The following is a 24,508-nucleotide window of genomic DNA, read 5'->3' as shown; positions in this document are numbered from 1 at the left end:
ATCTATTCTAATAACATATACCTCAGCCTGTAGCTAGGCACATTATATAAAAAATTATCAAAGAAGGTAAGCAGACAAATTGCGTCCTAAGTTTTAAAAAACACAGGGAAATTATTTAATACAACAATTCAACAAACCCATCATTTATAAGATAAAATTGAGCAGTGTCATTCCTAGATTTGGAACATGCCCTTTTGTCCAAATACAACAGCAAATTAAGGTGCTTATTATTAGGATGATTATATAAGCGACGTGACATTCCGCCTCCTTAATAGTTCACTTGAAAGTTGCATATCGTATCCTTTGAACTTGGAGCTCGTGTTGGCTGGTGGCAACTCAGAAAATAGCATAGTGTTGCATTACATGATAGATTTATTTTAATGCATGGTACGTATCCACTTTGTTGATGATAGTCCTCAAGGGACCGAAACCTAATCCAATTGTGACCGGCTTCTTATATAGGCCCAATAACGACAATCTATATTAACACAAACTTTTAAATAAAACGGAGAACATCCGTTATAAAGCGACAATAAAATATGCAAAAGTTACACTAAAACGCATAAAACTTTACCCTGATATATATGAGTTATTTATGCTTCATTGATAAATTTGACAAAAGTGACACTAAATTTGACAAAAATGACACTAAATCTGACAAAAGTGTACCCGATGTACAGTAAATTACTGAAAACCGGGTGTATACAAAAGTTTTCCCTATATTAATGACGGAGTCAAAGCCCGTCCTTTATGTAAGGCTTTTAATGACATAATTTTTGTCTTGTCAAAACCTTATCTAACTTAAACTCTAACCCAAATATATCATTGAACCTGTCATAAAACCTTGCCCAACTTAAACTCAGAACCAAATATATGTCATAAAATCTTGCCCAACTTAAGCCTAATCCAAAATTTGAGCTCGAGTATTCATCTAGACGATTTAGTATCATTAGCTCGAGTATTGGACCTTTATTATTGGTCTATTATCAGAACTAGTTTTGAACTCGTAGGATACAACTCTATGAGTTTGAGGCCGAGATCATTTAATATACGAATTTTTCTGCTTCCGCCAAGTAACAGAAGCCGTGTGAATTGAAACAATGTGCACCGCCGCATGTTCCGTTCACAGACATCGACCTAGGAATAGTTTGCAAGTTTTATTTTCAGTCTCACAAATTTACTATCACTACATATGTTGCGTGGTCTCACCATTTATCAATATCACCGAAGACTTACTTGTTACTCCTACTTCTCTAGCTAGTCCCCTTCAATCAAAAGGAAGTGCATGCTATCATTTCTCTTTGATTTGCGTTTTTTATACTTCATACTTGTAATTAATTATTTTCCTACGTGTTTTTACGATCTTATGATAATGTAAAGTAACTTTGAGGCTTGTTTCAAAAAAAAAAAAAAAAAAAAAAAAAAAATAACTTTGAGGCCTTAGAAAGTAACCATGTCAACGTAACCATGTACAATTTCATGTCAAGGTACATAAAAAATTGACATGGTTTCACATGTGAATGATTATTTTTATTTTTTTATTTTTCTAAAAAAAGTAATAGAATGATTACAATACAGAGATCACAAGAATAAAGACTATACTATCATAAATTCACAAGTATAACATAATACAATACAGAAGCACCAATATCATACATATAACATGAAATGATATTTTATTTATTTATTTATTAATATTATTATTATTGTTATTTTTTTTATTTAAGTTCAAAATATCCAAGTGATTGATCACAAGGATAAAGACTATACTACTTTGAAGTTAAACTTAGAAGTATTGAAAGGTAACCCTAAAAAGCCTAATTTGAAAGGTATAACTCAAGTAGGTCAAACCTTTTGGAAGTGGCATACAATGTTGATTAGAACTAAAGAGAAGTCATTTTCTGATCTAATAATAATGATTAAATTAGATTCTACATCATGTTTTAGTGGTCTTGTCATTTGTCAAATGTGCATGCATTTGTGGGCAAAATTGCATTTGATAAGTCAATTTTAATGGTAGTAATTCGGCCCCATATTAGCTTTTCTTATGGCCATCAAATTAAATTAAATAATTTTGAAAGCAATGCAATTAAGTTGATGTAAAGTCTACTCATATTATAATTTGTTAGAGATTAACGCTACTAATAATAGAATAATATGTCAATTAGTATTGCTTGTTGTTGGCAAAAATCATAATAAGCAATAATAAGTAAGTGAAAATCTTATAAAATATTTATTGTGTTGGATTGAATTAAGAACTTGACTTTTTATGCTCGAGTATTTTTTTCAAAGATTCCCACATTAGAAGTGGGCTCTTATCCATCTATATTTGCGAGGAAAATCCTATAAGTCCACTCATAGATATATGAGTTTATTACAACCATGCATCAAGTAATGATAATTCACCACCTCATTATAGTACCAACAATCGCCTTAAGAGGTCATGACTATCAAATACTTCGTATATCACTAATTAACCACCACAAGTCACACATCACCACAATCGCTCAAGGTAATATAGTAAACATGTAACATGTTACATGTAGCCCATATGTATGTGAATTAAATAACACGATCTCACTACATATACCTTTCCAAAATATTACCACAACTTAGTTGAGATTGTTTAATCTGTCAACTCTTTCGAGGTTTCCAAGTTCGACAACACATTAACTTTTTCATCCCTTAGTTTGTTTACCTTGTTCCTATATATACAACATAATATGAAGCCACTATAAATTTTATCCCTACCTCCTCCTCACCATTATTATTTATATTTGATGGTATTGTTGGAATGCCGAATGCCTTGAATCTGAAATATCTTGTGACCCAACAGTACATAATTATAAACTCAATAAGGGTAAAATAAACCTATTTATTATATCAGTACTTTGTAGTTTTTACTGTAACTCTGCTCGTAACTTTTTAAAAACGTTTATTTCACATGAATGTAGCTAACATATTATTAATGAACCACATAAAATTTTTATTTTTCCACCCATCGTAAGTAAGACGTAACAACTATACCCGGCCCGTATAGCTTCCATAACCATTTCTCTATAATTTTTAATGCACACCACCTAAAATTTGACTCTTTCGAACATATCCACGACTCTCCCCCACAAAACACACATGCAAATGTAGGTGTATACTTCTAATCCACTACATTGTACGTCCAAACCTGAGCATGATACATTGCTAGCTTCTAGCCACTTCAATTTATTTAACTAATAGTTGGTATATCCACTTATCTTACATACAAAATATAGTATACACTTAGATATATATATATATATATATATATATATATATATATATATATATATATATATATATATATATATATATATATATATTGGTTTTTATTTTTTTTCTTCTTAGTTAGCAACAAAAATATAACCCACGTATTAGCATGTGATATGTCCTTGTCTCCCTCTTTATTGATGTCAAAAAAGCAAAATTGGTCCAAAAGCTTCATTCTAGTTTTGTGGTCAAGTCGACAATTCCTATTGGAAAATACGGGGCCACTTCCAACAACTAGAATGAATAATAATTAGGTTCAAACACAACCACACAGATAATTATTTCTTTCGTCCCACTAAGATTGTTACCCCATTTAAAATATACAGTTTTTTTTTAATCTATTAGTAATTGCATACAGATCGTAAAAGTATTAATTATGTATACCATTAAACAAACTAGGCAAATTAGTTTTAATAAGACTAATATAAATCAATAATTATTTTCATACATAAGAGAACTTTAGTGGAACGAAGGGATCGGAGTTGTACTTATACAACAAACTATGTACTAGACTACTACACCAACCTATATATTATACACTCTAACTAAGTTCATATTATAAAAATGAATTTAATTAATCCCTTTTTTATTTTAAAATTTATATTTGGGAGAACTTAACATATCAAGTCTATATGCATTGCCTTGGACATTTTCCTAAGGCAAATTGGGTAATCATTTAAAAGAATGGGCCTCCTTGTCTACTAAATGCTCAATATATACAACTAACAAACCGTGGGTGTGATCCGCAAATCATAGTGTAATTACATTTACACCCCACGGTAATATTACAAACACTATATAACCCTTTCATGCTCAACTTATCATTTCATCAAACACACTCAACTCAAATACTACATACATACATAAAAAAAAAAAAAATACCACTAAAAATTTTAAGAGAGTGAAGCTAAGAACAACCAAAACCAATATTATCATGGGTATTCAATTGATGGAGAAAATGCAAGCAAAGAGAATTCTTCAAAGAACTCTATCTAACAAGAAGACGCGATCACCTTCAAGCTCAAACGCGGATGTACCAAAGGGGCATGTCGTAGTTTACGTAGGAGAGACTTACAAGAAGAGGCAAGTCATCCCAATTTCTTACTTGAACCACCCTTTGTTTCAAAATGTACTTCATGTGGTGGAGGAAGAGTTTGGGTATGATCATCCCATGGGTGGTCTTACAATCCCTTGTAGCGAAGACTATTTTTCGAGTCTCATATCTCTCATTAGGTGTTCGTCGTAAGAAATTGTTAACTAGTTATATTACTTCGTACGTAGTAGTAGATTATTATTAATTAGCCATCTTAGCTAGCTTTTAATTGTTCATCATGTTTGTCCATGGGTTGGAATGATCGACCATGTATACCTTCATGATTAAGATCACCGTCAAAATTGTTTATTTTTCAAATTTTTGATTGACTAATTAAATTATGTGATCTTCAAGACACTGTGAATTATATATGCATAAATTATCTCATTTTTCATGATAGAATATATAAAATCGATTCTGGGTTTCAACCATAAGCTTAAGCTTAACGATTTTTTTTATTTCCTTATCTTTAACATACAAACTTGGATAATATTACAACTTTTTCTACCAATAATAAACTTGGTGATTTAATCTACTATACACTTTTATGTCTTCATCTAAACATTAAACTTTATGATACTGTATCTCTCACATGGAGGAACTTAGCTACCCTCCATTTTCTCTAACCTTTTTGTCTCTAACATTTTGAAAAAAAAAATATCTTCAAATTCAAATTGCTAGCTACTACAAACATTTGGCTAGCCTTCATATATGCCCTACTTATATTTGTGTCTCTTTCATATTATCGATGTTATTTTCGTTATGTTTTGAAAAATATCTTTTCGAATGAGGAATGGCTAAATTGGCGTACGTATTTTATGTCTCTTTCTTGATTACAATGTTATGTTCTTTTGCTTATACTTTGTTTGGTATAATTGGGTCATAAATTTGTTTCTCCTTCGTGTAAGGCGTCTTTTCTGCCCATCTTTTAGTGTTACATTGTCTCTTCGCTTACAAAATGTTCATAACTTGAGAAAATGATATAAAGATATGCCAAATCCTTATTAATACTTTGTACGTAGTAGTATATACACATCAAATTGAATGTGAAAATCGATCTCCGCCAGAAAAAAGATACATTATCTAAATTATTTAATACTAGTCATGTTGGAGATTGAAATATCTACTATTGGTATTATATGCGAATGATTGTACTTTACATTTCAAATGATGGACCATCGGATTGAATTTAATTAGTTATCACATGAATAATTCAAATTACACTATCAAAATGTTACATGACTATTAAATTTGGACAGATGTAGTTTTTCTTTTCTCATTTAAGAAATGAAATTTGAAAGTCGGCATGATATATATTGCCTCGCGCAAAGGCCGAGCAAACAACAAGAATGTAGTAATTAGCTTCCCTTATTGCACCAACAAAAGCAAGAAACACTTGGTAGGATTTGGTGTTTGATTAATCATATATATCCATTTATATAACTGTAATAGTATGGGCACCAACACTTCTATTATAAGCTGGGAAAAAGCAACTCATCATGCAATAGTATGGGCATATATAAACACATACACAAAATAGTGAAACTTCTATGCTTCAATTTTTCAGTAAATTATAACTATATATATTGATAACATCTTATGTAGTTTTTGATCTTATCTGAAGATGAGTACATTGGCATGTGATTTAAGAGATGAATATGGGTAAAATTGGTTGATAGGTTTCATAGATAATAATTGGACTAAACTTGTACTCTTCCAAAGATTTAAGAGAGTTACACAATTGGCCGGTATGCATATATATATAGATACTACTACTATTACTACATATGTATGTAAACATATTCCGTTCAAATTGAAAATCAACATAAAAATTGATTTTTAATAACGCTTAACACACAAGATATTATTGTAATAACTTAACATGTATCCATGGGCACCAGTTAGATAAATCAGTTAGAAAAACCGTATCAATCTCGATTTATTATACCAAACTAGCTAGCTAAGTGATTCATCATACAAGTATCTATTAGTAGAAGTACGTGTCTATAAGACCATAATCAATCATAGACTAAAATAAACTCAATTCCATATCCATATCGCCAATATCGGATCCCCTCTAACTTTATCTCCACGTACTACAAATACTATCTGGAAAAGTGAGAAAATTAAAGTGAGATCATTGGTTGATTTGGTTGTTCCTTTTTGCATAATAGATAGATCATATTTGGAAATTAATAAGTGCGAGAAGTGAATCCTAAGGATGGGATGGACCAACTAACTAAGGATAAATGGACATATTTTCTTTGCCTAAATAAGAATTGAGTAGAATAGGAAAAAAAAAAAAAAACCTTTATGGAATATAATCAACAGTAAGAGGGAAAAACTTTGTGGAACATAATATAATGTGTTTGAGAATAGTTTAATAAGGCTCCAACTCCAAGACGATAAAGAGAAGCTTATTTTATTTGAAGAGAAGGTATTGCGTGAGACTTGCCTCACCAATAATTTATTTTATACGAAAATGACATACTGACAGGAATATTTTGTTGATTTATCGGGCCACTAGATAAACAATTTTGTTTATCGCGAATATAAACTTGTATTTTCTCCTTTTCTTTCGGCTTCTGCTCAACTTGTTGTGGCATGCAAACTTGCAAAGTTGTTTAGAATCATTGATGTACTAGCAAATAGCACGGAATAGTACTAAAGAAAACAGCTAAATAAAGTAATGCTAAAGATAATGGTTCTTACTTTCATACAATCCTTTTGCTCCAAACCTAGCTCAACCAGAAAACATGCAATAAAGTTTGCCAAACTAAAATGCATAAAATGCAAGGTTTTGGAGCTTCCACACTAAAACCAATTGGCAATAGTAGGAGGTACTCCTCTACCTTATAAAGTTAAACCATCTCTCCTCTTTCTCCAATGTGGGACACTCATAAGTGGGTTACAATGGGTTTCAACAAACGTCATAGTGTCTTTGTAACAGATTAAAAGTCATGATTATTGAGTATTATTTTGAACAACAAAATAAAGTTAAATCAAGTTTATTCGCCAGCATCATTACCTTATACTCCATATAAATTAAATTAGAAAGGTTAATTAAGTCTCTCTAAAGCTAACATGAACGATAAGTGTGTTACATAAAGTCAAAATAATGCAGGTCTTGGTAAACAAAATTATTATGTGATGTATGAAATTTGGAATAGATTGACAAATAAACTTTGATATAGTTTCTTGTCAAAAAAAAAAAAAAAAAAAAAAGAAAAAGAAAATTGATATAGCTAGCAAGTTGTTAGTTATGTCTGCCATGTACAATACTTACAAAATGGAAAAAATAAAACAGAATATAACTCTTATCATATAGCATAAATAATTAAATATTAAGGCGATCCCAAAGGATATTCAAGTTGTTTTATTGGAGGACCTGAGTGGAGTGATGTAGACTAGAATGGTGCCGGCGGGATCATTTAGCTAGTTTTCTTATGTTAGTTTGTTTTTTCTTTTGCTTTTGTTGTTTCTTTATTTTATTTTGTTGTTTTTTTTTTTTGGGGGGGGGGTGTTTGCCCTCAGCTCTCCTTCACCGAAAAAAAAAAAAAAAAAAAAAAGAATATAACTCTATCATATAGACATAATATAATTAAATATTGAATACATACTTCAAAGTCCAAATATAGTACTTATCTGAAAATAATTACTAAGAAATTAAACAAAACGCAAATAAATTGAATTAGAATAATTCACATCTCAGATATGATGAGTACAAAACTTTTTGAATATTTTGATCATGCACATAAATGGCGTCTATTGCTTATATTATACGCAGGAAACGGTGGACAATTTGCAATTTTGTCTAATAAATTTCTCAACATATAACGAATCCAAATGGCACACATACTTGCCACATATAATTGATAGTTCCATGTGATATGTACCTGAAATCCTTGGATTTGTTCATAATCCAAACAACATAAAAAATATTGCAAAGTTTTCAAATATATTAATTTACATAATATAAAGTTTTTATATAGAATTCTATTACTATGCTCAAGTTGCTATTGAGATAAAATCTTTCTCAATTTGCACATTATTAATTATATTACCCTATTTTCATCTTAACTCTTGTCTCTTAACAAATTAATTTGACTTCTTTTCTTATGATGTATATATATACACACAATTCAAACCTATTAACAAAATCAATCAATTCAAGTATAACTCTCTTAGCTTAACTTCATATAGTTTCTTAACATATATACTTGATCATATCAACTCTTCTAAGATTGATATGGCAATCCAAATCAAAGAAATTTTTCATACTAAGCAAGTAAGGCAGCTTATATTTTCGATAAAACAACGTTTTTCGAAACAAAAATTAGCCATACTACGAGTACCTAGAGGGCACTTTGTAATCTATGTAGGCGACGATGAAGAAGAAAAGAAGCGTTTCGTGGTTCCGATTTCTTACTTGAAGAACCCTCTATTTCAAGAACTATTGAGAAATGCTGCCGAAGTTTTTGGTTATGATCATGGAAAAGATGGCATAATTTTGCCTTGCTCTGAGATTTTCTACCTCAACCTTGTATCTCAATTGAATAATGCATGCGTGATTAGATAACATCGCTTACCATGCAAGCACATACATTCTTTCAAAAACTATTTTGGTTATATATAATACACCTACATGATTACTATTCTTTTTTGTTAAAGGTTATGATTGATCGGAATTATTTTATTTGATTCAATTTTAATGATTTCTACTTCTTATACATAGACTGATAGATAGACTTACTAAAGATGTAGCATAACTCATCACTGTTTATTAATCTCTTCAAATACACGATAAGAAAATGTAAGATTCAAGAATGAAAATCACGGATATATATTGAAACCAGCTACAAAGTAAATTAAAAAATCAAAATGAAAATCGCAATTGCTTTTGGTAATCAACACCATATTAATTTTGCAACTACATTGCTAAAACTATCAAAATATTATTTGTTCAAACTAATTAAAGATAATTCTCACCATATAACAGTGCATGCATACATGCAAATTAAATAACTACTAGTACAAATAATGACAACGTTATTATTAATTACGTACAGTGTGTACGTGCTAAAATAGAAAATGTTGATTACATTGCACCTCACTAAAAAAAATCAATTAAAAGTAAAGTTTAAGCCAGTTGACTTAAAAAAATATGGATATGTTTCAAGTAGTACACCGTATAAATCATATATAGTTCATACAAAAGTAGTAAAGTTGGTCAAATGCTAAAATCAAGCATACACATTGAAAGGCTATATAGTCAAAGAGTTGATTAATTATGAGGTGATCACTTCCTGCATATGGGATCACGTGATTAATCAAGCATAACATTATTAATTATCCATTATGTCAGCATGAAATATTGCAAATTTGTAATTAATTGGCATTATAGGACCATGTGGATCCAAGGCTGATTATATCATTATCTGGTGTGACAATTAGTACGTAGTAATGTAGTGTTGTCATTTAGGACTTTGTAATATGATGATAATAATAGTGGTTAGGATAATGGTGGATTTGAGTAGTGATTAGTGGTAATGATATACCGTTGGTTTGGATGGTGGTTGAGATCGTGTTGGCGCTGAGTGATGATGGTGGTCGGATGTATGGTGATTGTAGTAGTGGTACCGATGGTGGTTGTGGTAGCGGGGTTGTAGAGGAGTTTTAAGGGTTTGAGGGAAGCACCTATCTAGGGTGGGTGCAATGTCCAACCAAACAACATGAATAGAATTAAGGGTATCAATTTTTTTTTTTCTTTTCTTGTAGCTAATGACTAGCAACCTCTTAGTGAATTAGGTGGTTTGGGTTAATCGTTCACCTTATATCAATGTCACATTGTACAATAATCAAGAAGAAAACAAAAGCCATTTGTGATACTATTTACATTCTATTTACTCGTATTTTGGAAGTATTACTGGTTAACTCCATTATGTAAAACACAAACAATCTTATACTCCGTATGAAGATTATAACAAACAAATGGAAGAAATTTGCCAAAATAAGCTTTAATGTTGTATTTCTAAATTATTAGGGCAACATTAAATTTTACATTAGTATCATTCCATAATAATTATATGTCATCAAAAAGTAATCACAAGTATCAACTTACGTTATCCCGTATAATTTATTTAATCTGATACGTGGATCTACAATAAATGAAAATAAATAAATAATTTTGCATAACAGGGTAAGCACACTTCAAAAAATTCCACTCCATCTAAATATCTAAAATATTTGTCATGTTACTCAAATCCCTAGTAATTAAGAGTCTTTAAATGCAGGAGGATAAGCTCTTGAGATCTTTTCACATGGGAAGAAAATCAAAACTCTAGAACATTCATTCATTCAGTTGCCAATATTTGATGTTGTCTTTTATAACTTTGCTACAAATCTTACAAAATGGTGTTATTAGCCGTATAGTCACAATCTCACAATATATATGTATGTTTGCATAGTTTTCAGTACTAAAACAAAGCACCCCCACCAAATCCAGAGAAATAGGACCATACATTATAAACATTATTCAATCAATTCAGAATAACATGATCAAATTAATCATGAATGATGGGCGTATGCCATAATTTTATTAAATTAATCAACTTGAAGATTTTACAAATCATTTTCCACTTACATATAATTAGGTTGATTATTATAATTTGATAGTACAGAAAGATTCTTTTAATAATGCATTGGACGCGTATGTGAGTACACTATACAAATCATCAATAGCATTTGTATAGCTAAGTCAACTCATCGATATTGCATGAAACAGTAATGCTCAACAACACTTTTTTTTTTCTCCAACTATTTAGCTCAAAATATTATTAAGAAAAAGTCTACAATAATAATTAAAAGTCGTGAAGACATTAGTATCATTTCTTATTTATTTAATTATAGAGATGACTTTAAAATCAAGTCATCCTATTCTAAGCCAACTTGTGTCTACCCCGTCTTATACTTTTCAACGTGTAACATTTCTTTTTGATGCATCACTTTTTAACTAAAGAAGTTTTAAATTAGATACATCACTTTCTTTCTAATAAGGAAGCACATTTTGATAATCTTCGTTCATTCATAAGTGATTTTCAAGAGGTATTTTTTGAAAGGTAATTGTTACCTTTATATATAATAAAAAAAAAAAAAAAAAAGTGATTATTATGGTGAAAGGAGCAATCTTATCAGTAAAATATAAGTGACTTTTGATTCTTACATCCATTTTACAATATGAACAACATACATTAACGATATGTGTTCTTACTCCATACCATTGTATAAAATTTTTAAAAGCACTCCACCTAGACAAGCTAATTATCTTGGTAGACATAAAGCCCAAGGCGATGCAATTTGTTTAACTACTATGCTCTACATTAATGCATGGTGAGCATAATATTGCTCTATTTAGGCTATTCAATCTATTTCAAAGAACATATAGGGAGCAACAAACAACGCAATAAAATGAATTGAGATATGGTTAGTGAACAAGTGGTTAGTGCACAAAATGTTTAAATGGGGTCATTCTTATCAAACTTTGGTCAAATACTTTGCATAAATTAGCATATAATATCAATTTGTAATGTCACAAAAACCTTATAAATGGGTCATATTATACATACTGTTGCTTCACATGGGTTTGTTAGGCTGTTATGAATATTCTTTTTTGCTACAAACTTTTCCATTTATTTTTGGTAAGGGCACATGTGGGGTTTACTAAAGTATAGGGCTCTACTTCAAGCTAAATTAACACAACCATGTGAATGCTGATAATGTGGGTCATAATACAATCAAATTCTCAGCATTTAAAGCTTGTAAATTATCATTGGATTTTCATTGCATCTTACTATAAATACCCTTCTTCACCTCCTGAACCTTCCAAAACAAATCAAAACTTCTTTCAAGTATAATTCTAAAAACCCTTTCCTGCCTTAGAAACTCGCTTTTCCTTAAAAAATAATATTAAAATTAATCATGGTTTTCCAATTGCCTTCTATGATCTCTTCGTCCTCCAAACAATTCATGAAATTGCATAGCAAAAGCCAAAAAGGCGTACCAAAGGGTCATGTCGCGATATATGTGGGAGATTGTAACGAAGAAAAAAAGCGGTATGTGGTGCCATTGACATGCCTGAGACTTCCGGCATTTCAGAATCTTCTAAGTCGAGCTGAAGAAGAATTCGGGTTCAACCATCCCATGGGGGGTCTCACCATTCCCTGCAATGAAGAAACATTTATTCATGTCCTCAGCTGTCAATAAGATTTATTGATAGAGTCTAATTAAATCTCCTCAATTTTGACATAGATCTCTTTTGACCAATACATATTTCTTGGTCTTTTTAATCATGATAATATTATGAGAGGCAAATTACTCTTGTATATAGATACTAACAATGTCACACTCACCTTGGTTGAGTGGGCTGAATTTCTGTAGTTATAGAATGTAGATCAATGCAATATAAATATTGTTCCTGAACTTTTTTCTCTGTGTGACATTATACTGTTCTCTGTTACTTTAACTCTCCAAATTACCTCAAGCACCTGCATCATATTCTTGAAGCTCCAACATGGGTACCAATATTTGACACATAACTTGCTAAATCTGAAAATCGGATAAAACCAATACTCGAATTCAAGTAACATAGATTCATACTCAGTATGCACTCACAAAGAAACTTCATCTTCTGCTTTTTTCATAATCTCTGACTCTCTGTAACAATCGGCTCCAGAGCAAGCAAAGTTCTATTTCAGACAGCTGCATTGCACACAATTAAAATTGGTAGTTAAAAAAAAAAAACAGAGCATAAAAACTGAAACCTATCATTAATCATTGGATGATTAATATAAACTTAAAATTCTGACCAGCAGATTCCAGGTACAATGGATCCCTCAGAATGATAGGGAAAAAGCTTGAGTATCCAGTTGTTGATGTGGAGTTGTGTTCCGAATCCTACAGCTGATGTGCTTGCGAGTGTAACTGTGTATTATTGGTCTTGAATTCCCTGACAGGAGTGACAACCGCCAGACCTGGCTTCCGATTCCATAGCTGATCTCGCTTGCCCACGAGTGCAAGTAGGCACAAGTTACCAAACTAGAAAAGACTACCAACTCCCGCAATCAGAAAATCAGACCTGTCACCTAGAGCCATTTAACCTGGATTGAAGACCTCAATTAAGTTGTCTGCTTTTATTATCCGACTACCTAAAACACAAGGGTCCTGTAAAAATTACAGCAGATCAGAACTAGGACAGCATTGAGATTTCAAGATCATTTTAAGATTGAACATGCAAAATTCTGAGATTATATTAGGTGTTAGAAGTGAAATTATCACACTTTAAGGCAAAGATTAGTATTTTGAACAGGACTTAATTAATTTGAACGTTAAGCAACAAATGTCGATCATATATGAAATCAAAATAGTCAAGATAAAAGCAACTAAAACTCCTTTAGAGCTACAATTTTTTAAGCTCATCTAAGCTACAAACGCATTGACAGTCTGATGGAATTGAAAATGCCACAATTTTATTACTTGTATTTTTCTTTCTTTCTTTTTTTTTGACAACACCAAAAAATGCCACAATTAACGGCTAAAGGAATATATTACACAAAGTCAATTACTTAAATCAGGAGCAAAAAATTAAAAGGCCAAATCAAGGTTCTGTACTCTGCACCTGACAAAATGAGTGGAGGAAAAGCCAAAAGGGGGCGTGGGAGAGAAAAAGAAGAAAAAAAAGGGCAAAAGAGCAATCAACCTTAAAACTGAATTAATGTGGATCTTGCTAATCAATGTATTATTAATACTACTATTATTAAAATATGCTCATACATTATTCTCAAGTCTAATTAGAATATAGGACCCACAGTTTCGATTCGAATTTTAATCTAGCTAGATATCTTCTCTGTCCTGTTTAAAATGTCCAAAGTACATGAGAGCTAGAAACTAGAGACAAATAACAATGGAGCCAAATCTTGGTGGCTCTTCACACATGCAAAGCTAATACTTCGTAGGTACTAAGCTAACCAATTGATAATCATGTAAGATAGAATAATAATAATTACATAATACAACATACTTGATCCTGTAAATCATCTATTCTGACAAAATCAGCACAAGAAGTTTACTTAAGTGTATTTTTCCATGTTACAGTTATAAAAGGAAAGGTGAATCTCATCATATCCCATATCAGGGCAATTTTTAATGAAATTCTAAGATAAGTTCAATATTCAGAGAAAATGAGGGCATATAATATACTAAAAATCAGCCAAGCAAATCAGACATGCAAAAATTTATTGGGTAAGTAGCTGCTATGCATCAATGCATGTCCAGGTTGGCTCATCAAAATTAATGTGGAAAGATTCGAAATAAACGATAAAACTGCTGATAATGCATTAATACACTGAAAGATATATTCCGTTCACTGCATGGCACAATACTTAACAAATTAAAGAGCAAGAAATAAAATCAGCAAATTTCAATTTAATGCATGTTCAACGTTAAACTAATCCAAAATTCAAGCACCATTTTAATTAGCTTAATTAGTTAAGATTTAAGAATTGATGAATGCCATTTAAAGTTCAGGTGTCAGAATCCTAGCCTTTTAGGCTAATAAGGGTTTGATGCAGAGAATTGGTACTAAATGACTTAATGTAAGGGCCAAAAAAATTAAGATTTAGAAAGCAGTTCTATAGTTATTCAAAATCCTGTTAGAAATGTGAGGCCCTCAGGATCTCCTCAAATGTTCTTCATCTTTCTAGTTTATTCTCAGGTGTCTTTTGAACTGCTGCTCTTGATACTGCTTTTTACCACACTTGTAATCAGAGTCACAGTTATCATAGTGGCCCTCAATTAGAAATAATGTGCATAAATATAATTCAACACATATGATAATTCCATGCTCCCACGGCCAAAAAAAGTTATGTCTCATGTGTATACTATTTTGAAGAGTCTGAAAAACTATCACTTTTCCTATACTTCATAATAGACTAATAGTAATCAGTCATGCTAGAATTTCTCATTATATCCTCATTTGTATGGAGTAATGAATAACATAGAATAGCATTAGGGACTTAACTATGAAAAAAAATATGCCAATAAAATCTTAATAAATCCTTAATTTCAATGGATTAGGATAATGTCACAACTATAACAAGAATAGATTGCAGCCCCTCATCTCTCACCCCTATGTCTAACCCCCCCCCCCCCCCCCCCCCCCAACCGCTTAGGCTCCTTGTTGAAAAAATAAACAGATTATAAACAGGAACCTCTACAACAGACGAGGAAGGACCACCTCATCTGTATGTTGGTAGAAAAAACCATCCAGCTAGAGATAGCTCCAAATGCAATATGACATTTGTATTATGCATGCTTTCAAAGACATTGAATAAATCACCTAAGGTGCACCCTCTCACATAATTTATGTTGTGGTCGCTTCAAAGACTAGGAATAAGGTGCACTCTCGCACAGAATACATCACATGCTCATGTGCTGAGCATGTGAGTAGTTTAATGTGGGGGTGCACCTAGAGCTAGGTGAACCCGAGTGCATAATAGATACTCTAAAAAGACATACCAACTTGCGACTAAGGTCACTCTCAATTTTCAGTTAAAAAATTGCCCGTGCAAATAAAACCATAGTGCCATGCATCACTTCTGCTGATTAGTGACTGCAGAGCCGAAATTAAGTCTTTTATTCAATTTTTCTAGTATGGTAACCATGAGGTCCAAGGTTACATGTGAAGAGGCAATAAAAAATTGTTGAGCCTAGTTATCACAACCATGTGAAAATTGATAAGGTGGGTCATGTTCACAGATCATTGAAGCCCTCAAAATAATTAAAAAAAAAATTCCAAGTACCAAAGTTCTTGACCTCCATCATTCAAGTTCTGCATCACTATAAATACCAATTGTTACCAGCTGAACCTTCCCAAACAAAACAGCTTCCAAATAAGAAAACTCCTCCCAACCTCCCCTGTTTCTCAGATTAAAAGAATCATCTCTCTCAAAAAATATCTCGAAAAAGCTATGGTTTTCCGGTTGCCTTCTATCTCCACCAAACAACTCCTAAAGTTACTTAGCAAAAACCAAGGAGTCCCAAAAGGTCATATCACAGTATATGTAGGAGGTTATAACAATGAAAAGAAACGATATGCAGTGCCCTTATCTTGCTTAAGCCATCCGGCATTTCAAGATTTGCTTACTCGTGCCGAAGAAGAGTTCGGCTTTAATCATCCAATGGGCGGTCTCACCATTCCTTGTGATGAAGAAACCTTTATCCACATCCTCAGTAATCAAGTGAGGTCGACATGGAGCTGATAGTTTATTTCTTATCTCTTTTCTAGGTTCTTATTTTTAAGACTTTTTGGGCCTTAGTTCCAAGATTAACCATGTATATTAAAACTCAGTTCCACTTTTTTTGAGACTGATTCGATATCTTGTAGTCAGAGAAATTGATGTAAAAATATTCTCACAGAATCTCTCTACTTTTTACTTATTAATTAAGCTTAAATTTATATAGCAAACTAAATCAGCACATTAACATCAATGCAAAATAACATCAATGCAAAAAATGGGCCCACAAAGTAAGAAGAAACGTGCTCTCTTAAACCAGAATGCTCTCAAGAGAATCAGCAAAGTACAGCTACATTCTTCGCGATAAACACCTATCAAATATATGTTAGTCAGCCGTTTGGTACACCATATCAAGTATCGGTTTTGGTATCAAATCCATGAGTTTACAATGAGTGACACCTAGTAATCCATACTTAATACACATGTTTTTATTGAGCATTTTGTCATATAATTCTAACATGAGTTTACAATGAGTGACACCTAGTAATCCATACTTAGTATACATGTTTTCATTGAGCATTTTGTCACATAATTCTAACATGATACATCGGTACTGTACCTTTTTTTTTTATACAATTGTTGGACTGGTCCTAAATCTACAATATTCATCTCACTTAAGTCTTGTATATAAATTAATGAATGCTAAAAAGGATTCCATGGATAGCTATGTGAAGACTGCATTGTTGGATCTGTAATTGAATTTTCGCTCTTTGGTGGTGGTCGGGGTTAGAAGGATGAAAAAGACATGGTGGTTGGAGCAAAAGGCAGCAAGTAATATTGCCAACAAGGGATTGGAGGTAGTGTTGTTACTTCTTTTTGAAAAGATTTTAAGGGCTTGGGTTTCAGAAAAAAAACACATCCCTTGTCTAGCATGACAATTTGGTAATTAATTGAAAAGTTAAAAGTAGAACTAATAGGTAGTTAAATAGTACGATTGAGTTTTGCAATGGTATTACATATATATATATATTTCCACTGTCCCCCTAATATTGCAACAATTAACATTTTAAAAAGTTTCATAAATACTACAACATTTCCTTATTTGTGCATGCTTTATCTCTATTTTCTCATCACATGGGTCTCTAATTCTACGTCTCTCTATCTCTCTCCTCATCTAAAAATCTGTGCATTACCCCCATATTGCAATATTAGGGGAACACAGGAAATATATATTTTGGTAATGTGGACCTTAACTAGACCTCAAACCCTCACGGACTTTTTAGTTCACTATTTGCGAGTTAGGCCCTTGGCAGTAGTAAGAAGGGTAAGAGAATCCCTACCCCCTAGCACCCTCACTTATTAGGATTCGAACCCAAGATCAGAAACTTACCAAGTGGGCCAACACTTTATTAGTATGACGGTACTACATATGCATGTAATGTTTACTAGAGAGACTTTCAATGGTACTCAAACTCAAAAGATCTCAATTATATTTTTCTCTCTTTCATGTGATGATTTAATCTATCTAGCATATGGGCTAGGGCTGGCAAAAACTGACCCAACCCGAACCCGACCTGAAAATAGCGGGTTTGGGTTGAGATTTCTGACCCGAAAACTTAAATGGGTCGACACGAACCCGACCTGATAATTAAATGGGTTAGGTTAAGGTTGAAATTTTCAACCCGAAAATGACCCATCTAACCCGAAAAAAAAAAAAAAAAAAAAAAAAAAAAAAAAAAAAAAACCCGGAAATCACTCTTAAGCCCAAGCCCAAAAATCCACCTAATAAAAGAGAAAAACAGCCGTTTTTCTCTCTCTCCTTGTCTCATTACTCTCATTGCCTCACTTGTGTCTCCTTCACTCCTTTCCTTCAGTCCTACAATCATTCCTTTAACCTTCCCCTTCATCTCAAGGTAATTTTCCTCTTGAATTTATTTACATGCTTTGGGTTTTTTTTTTTCGTTTTTAACATGTTAATTTTTGTTTCATTTCGAAGTCATTTGCTGTTTATATTCAAATTCATCATCAGTTATTAATTTTTTTACATCTAGATGTTCTTAGCTTGTATTTTAATATCTAGATCTACTTGTTTGATTTGATATTTCTTATTTTAAGATGGCTATTTATTAAATTGTGAAAATTGCATCTACTTTCTACTACTTTTCCGTAGTGTTTATGGTTTGATTTGTTTTGGAATTGAATATACATATTATTAAAAGTTGATTTTGTATTTTATAATCTAAATTGATGACTTGAATATTTATTAATGTGTTTTTGTTATTGTTTGCAGGAAAGAACGAACAACAAACCAGCATGTGAAGGATTTTGAGAAGTTAAAATTTTGTTGTAAATTTAAGTTTCAAATCCCTTTAATTGGAAGTTTTGGTTGTAGATTTAATACATTTAAATTTATTTATGATTTACAGATTTAAAGTTGAAATTCAACTTGTATTGATTTCTTTTTGTTTTTAAGATTTTTATTGGTAATAAATTTTTCTTTAATCTACCCAAAATAAAAAATTCAGGTTAAATAAGGTCAACTTCGAGTTGACCTGAACCCGAAAAAATCAGGTTAGGGTCAAGAACTTCGACCCGAAATGCTAAACATATCAGGTTCAGGTCAGGGGGTTTCAACCCGAACCCGAAATGACCCGAACACGAAAATGACCCGACCTGATCCGTTTGCCATCCTACATATGGCTCATGTTCTACCCATTTTTATTTCTATCTCTCTCTTCCTTTTTTTTTTTTTTTCTTAAGCACATACTAAATCTCATCACTCCCTTCATTTCATAATAATCACAACACTTTGATCAGCACACATGCCAATGCTTAACTTTGACCATTAATATTTGTAATTATATATGATTAAGAAGTATAAAAGGTTAACATAATGAAAATATACATATAGACTTATTCAAAAATATTTTACACGGCAACATATGTTTTTAATATATGGGTAAAAAGCATAGTCAAAAGTCAAAAGTAAGCACATAAATATGTAAAACTCAGACTGTTGCGATAATTAAGAAACGAAGGGAGAATTTCTACATAAGAAAGTGTTGCAATTATTATGAAATGGACATAAAAGGAAAGTGTTCTGATTATAATTACCCTTTTGCCCTTTGGGAGACATTTGCAAATCATTTAGACAATAGGACTTCCTCATGAATCCTATACCTTGTAGTTAGCAGGATGGTCCTTTAGGTTTCTTTTCTTCAACTGCACATCAAGTATGTTTTAGCTGTAACTACAAACATACCTAATTCCGAAAATAACACAAATAAAAGCTTCATAAGGTTAAGACACCAAAACCTCACACTATACAAATTAAGAAAAATGAGTTGCCTAAATGCATAAGCAACAAACTTAGAGCATAAGTTGGCACTCAAATAAGAAGGCCTAGGTAAAAACACAAGGTCATTCAAAGTTCTAGCTTCAAGCCTACATCCCACCACTTTGAAAGGGATGGTAGACAAAGTGGAAGTTAGATTCATATATACTTCTTCCGTTTTATTAAAATTGCAAGCATATAACACATTATTTTAGATAAGAGAAGAGAGACAAACCAACCCTTCTATATAAAAAGTAAAGTGAACTAAATATTGAATATTTATGGAAGATCTCATAGAAGAGAGGACAGAAATATAATGGGCCAAAAACTAGTAATGTAAATGATTTAAATATACACAATTGGGAAGTGTTTCAATTTTCTGTGAAATATCTAAAACATTTAGTGTTACCATTTTAGTGAAATGAAGGAGGAATTATCAGCATGACTAACAACACTTTTGAGATTTCGAGAAAAGATAAGGGATCTTGTGAGTAGAAAGAAGGATGAAAATGGACTCATTGGTCCACTCTTGAAGATTTGTTAAACCTTATCACCACTCGGCACATACTTGTAATCTATTACCAATTAATAAAATATTAAAAATTGTTCCTAAACAGGTTTATGTGTCACGTGACACTCTCGCTTTAAGTGTTTTCTTCCTTACCATCCACATATGATTATAAAGTTAGAATATGCCTCATACAAATTTTGATCTCGTGACCCCATTATTATACATTTAAGTCTTACCACTAAATCCGACAATATTTGATGTTTTCTTTTTAAAAATCTGAAGTAAAATGAAAATAAGTGAAAACATATTGTTTTGGTACACCACCAAAGCCTAAAAATATCAATAAGGAGCACATAAGGAATGTCAACAAGTGATATCCCAACGATAAGCTAAATTAGCTAAATACACCATTAACTTCCATATCAAAGAGACCAAGTTTCAAACACAAAAATCAAACCAAAGCACTAAAAACTTATGGCAATTTTGCATATACTCAACGTAAAGGGTGCTTGACATGTATCCATATCAAATAGAAAATATGTGTACCTAAATTTTTACGTGTTTATAAGAGAGAAGAAAAGAGTTCAATCTACAAACGCTACCCCAGAAAACAAGAAGAGCTTACGAGGGGTTCAAACTCAATGCAAACTTCACATGGATTTATTGAGCTGACCCATCATTTTCCAATGCAGAACTGCAGCAGCCAATCACCAAAACAAAAGATCACCCAGACCCAGATATAAAGGATTCAACCGTTTCATCAGGAGATCTTATAGTTTTAACCAGATAATTATGAAACTAACCAATGGACTTGCCCACAGATAGCAATGAGAGACAAATGATGACTATATAAGCTGATGAAAGACAACATGTGATCCTTAAATTCTTAATAGAAGTGGGTCCTTCAACATAAACAAATAAAATCCAAGTTCTATAAATAGGAAGCACATATTCTTTACCTTTCCAAAAGCACTGGAACGGCAAAGCATCTCTAATTATCAAACAAAAACATCAGGTGTGCTGAACAAAAAATCCTAGTCTTTTATACCTCCCTCAGATATAAAAACCATCATTAAGTCAAAATGAAGTTACAATCTATGATCTCTAATGCCAGACAGCTACTGAAATTGCCATCACTTCATAACAACAATCAGCAAGCAGTTCCAAAAGGGCATTTCACTATCTACGTTGGAGAGCAAGAAAAAAAGAGATATGTGGTGCCACTTTCTTACCTGAGCCAACCAGCATTCCAAGAACTACTTAAAAGTGCGGAAGAGGAGTTTGGCTTTAATCACCCCACAGGCGGTCTAAACATTCCGTGTGGAGAGGAAGCGTTCAACAAGCTTACCTGTCAATTCATTCCGAGAAAGGAAGAGTTGGGTTAATTCTTGGAACAATTTTGAATTGAAATAGTTTTTCTCTCTTTATGTTTCTCTTTTTGAGGAGGGGGGGGGGGGGGGGGGTGTGATATTTTAGGTCTTTATAGGCTACATAGTATAGATGTGATTATAAAATTTGCACTTCAACAGTGAATGTCTACAATTCTGTCAGCATTTCAGAATTCAACAGCTTTGTATCATACACAAGGTGGATAAAAAGAAGATACTAGAGAGTAGAAAGTGAATAAATTTAGCAATGCTGACTTAGACATACAATTTATCATACTTTACAAAATGCCCACCTTCCTTTATTGTGAAAAATGCCCACCTTCCTTTACAATAGCAAATTAAGATTAACTGCATACAATTTATCATTCTTAAAGAAGACCCTTTCTTAGAAGTAACAAGTAAGATACTGTAACTAAGATGCAAAACGTAATGCAATGCGGCATTTCCTTTGGCCACGTTGTTTTCTCCTTGTGCACCATCTCTTAGAATTATAGCAATACAAGATGTTAGGGTTCTTTTTTTTTATTATTTAAAAATAAAAAATCCCTGAAGCTCAACAGTTATGCTTGACATCAAGAATCATGCAAAACAAATTTATAACCTCTTGAAGACCAACCCACACTAAAAATATGTGCTAACCTCTTAAAGATAGGTCCATAAATTTCATCAGCAAACAAAATAAAAGGCACTGGCAGCAGTATTAACAATGACCAAAATTTTAACCTCCTCTTAATACCATGACATATTTGCGAAAAATTTATTGGATTTATTAATCAATCAATCAAAATATATACTTCCTCAGTTTTCTAATAAGTGTAATGTTTCCCTAATCTGGAAGTTGCATAATAAGTACATCACTACTAATAGAAATAATTTCTCTCTATCTCTCCTCATCACATGGGACCACTTCTTTATCTCTCTTCTCTCCAAAACAAAATTGTACTTTCCCTACATGTTGCATTTATAAAAATAAATAAAAAAAAAAAAAAATCGAGGAGGTAATACAGTACCAAGATTTCTAATTCTAACTAAATGAGGAATATATATTAAAATCAAAATATACTCCGCATGAGAAATGTTAGGATACTACAAAATCCAACCCTTTTGTTTGTCCCATTTTACATTTTGGACGTCCTTAAAAGGTTGTCCCATACTAAAAATGACCATGAAAGACTATCACATTCACTACATTTAGTCTCACCAACGTTGACTCATATCAACTCCACTCAACCAAAAACTTGGAAAATAAATTGTAAATGTTGAACATAAGGAAATAGGATACTTAGCTTAAACCTTTAAACATACTATAAATGAAAGAGATGCATCTTCCAAAAACCTCTTCTCGTTTTAGTCCTAATAACTTTCACCGGTTGCGTTGAGAAACTATAGAAATGATGATGAAAGAGAAACTTACCTCACGAGCACTATCAAATTCAGTGATTGTAGCTGTATTAAATTATTAAACCTCCCACAAAGATCCAAGAAAAAGTTGTATATTGTATTAAAATGAGGAGAAGTTTGATAAATAATACAAAGACAAGTACAACAGCAGAGGACAAGGAATCCACAACAGAAAACAATGAGTTAAATTGCGTGCCAATGATGCTTGATATTATTTAAATACATACCTCAAAAACAATCCCATAGAGCAGCCAAAGGAAAACATTTTCACTGGTATTCTCTCCTTTTTTTTTTTTTTATTATTTACTCCACTTCCTTTTTTGAAGTAAAAAAATTATTACCTCTGGCCATGGATTCCCTAAATATATCTGAAAAAACATTATCAACTGAGAATTTGTAAGATCCTCCTAATATGTACTTTCAAAATATAATTTTTTTTTTATTATAATTTTAATAATACATAATTAAGTAATGATCAAACATATTACTTATAGACTGTAAAAAAGAAAATGGAGTGAATAGTTAGATAGGACGGGAGAAATTTAACCATCCAACAAAGTGTCACAGAGTAACCGGTCATTCCTCCCTATATAAACTCAAAAAAGCCAAGCATGCCATACAATGTTTAACAAGCCACATCGGAATGAGATGGTGAGTGTGTATATCTTAAACTTCTTAGGCCATACAAATTGACAAATACGTTCATCAATAAGTTAACCTAAAGTTAAAAACGCTTAGAATGATAAAAGAGGGGGGGGGGGGGGGGGGGGAGGGACAAGTAGAAATTTCACCTAATATTAGATAATCTCTCCTTCCCTTATGGCTTATTCATAGTAGGGTTTAGCACATATATTAAGGCTATAATAGAGCAAGCCCTAGTTTATCACCATGACAAACGAAAATGCAAATCAAGTGACAATTTTTAAATTAAGTCAAACATAAATACCCATTCAACATGGCGTTTTCTTAATAAAATCAACAAGTGTAGGGCCCACATTTAATAAAAAAAGTCATCAAATTAATTACAAGTTTGCCACTTAATTTGCTTTTTTTTTTTTTTTAAACATGGTGATATACTTGGATTTTATCACCTAGAACATAAGTGGGGCATAACATGAGATTAATTGATAACTGAAACATTATTGGATCGTGGGGCTTGTTGCATACTTGAATTCTTAAAGAGAAAAT

General features: G+C 32.1%; 1 protein-coding gene and 1 long non-coding RNA gene across 2 annotated transcripts; one reads left to right on the top strand and one right to left on the bottom strand.

The window, feature by feature from the left end:
• The first annotated feature begins 4,237 nt into the window (after nt 1–4,237).
• LOC145558021 (auxin-induced protein 15A-like) lies at nt 4,238–4,549 on the top strand. The gene has a single exon (XM_081619177.1). The coding sequence runs from the start codon at nt 4,238–4,240 to the stop codon at nt 4,547–4,549; it is 312 nt and encodes a 103-aa protein (XP_081475303.1).
• An 8,172-nt stretch (nt 4,550–12,721) lies between these two features.
• Nucleotides 12,722–21,844, bottom strand: LOC145558908 (uncharacterized). The gene is made up of 4 exons (XR_014092616.1): nt 21,764–21,844; nt 19,801–19,908; nt 13,261–13,615; nt 12,722–13,153 (listed from the first exon to the last, which is right to left on the bottom strand). It is a non-coding gene; the product is annotated as an uncharacterized LOC145558908 (long non-coding RNA).
• Nucleotides 21,845–24,508: the final 2,664 nt, after the last annotated feature.

Source organism: Chenopodium album, chromosome 9 (genome assembly GCF_948465745.1).
Source record: "Chenopodium album chromosome 9, dcCheAlbu1.1, whole genome shotgun sequence".
Classification (NCBI taxonomy): Eukaryota; Viridiplantae; Streptophyta; class Magnoliopsida; order Caryophyllales; family Amaranthaceae; genus Chenopodium; species Chenopodium album.
This window is presented reverse-complemented; position numbering and strand designations above follow the sequence as displayed.

Bases quoted from the DNA above. Each gene is read 5' to 3' on its own strand.
- LOC145558021 (XM_081619177.1), top strand. From the start codon at position 4,238: ATGGGTATTCAATTGATGGAGAAAATGCAAGCAAAGAGAATTCTTCAA.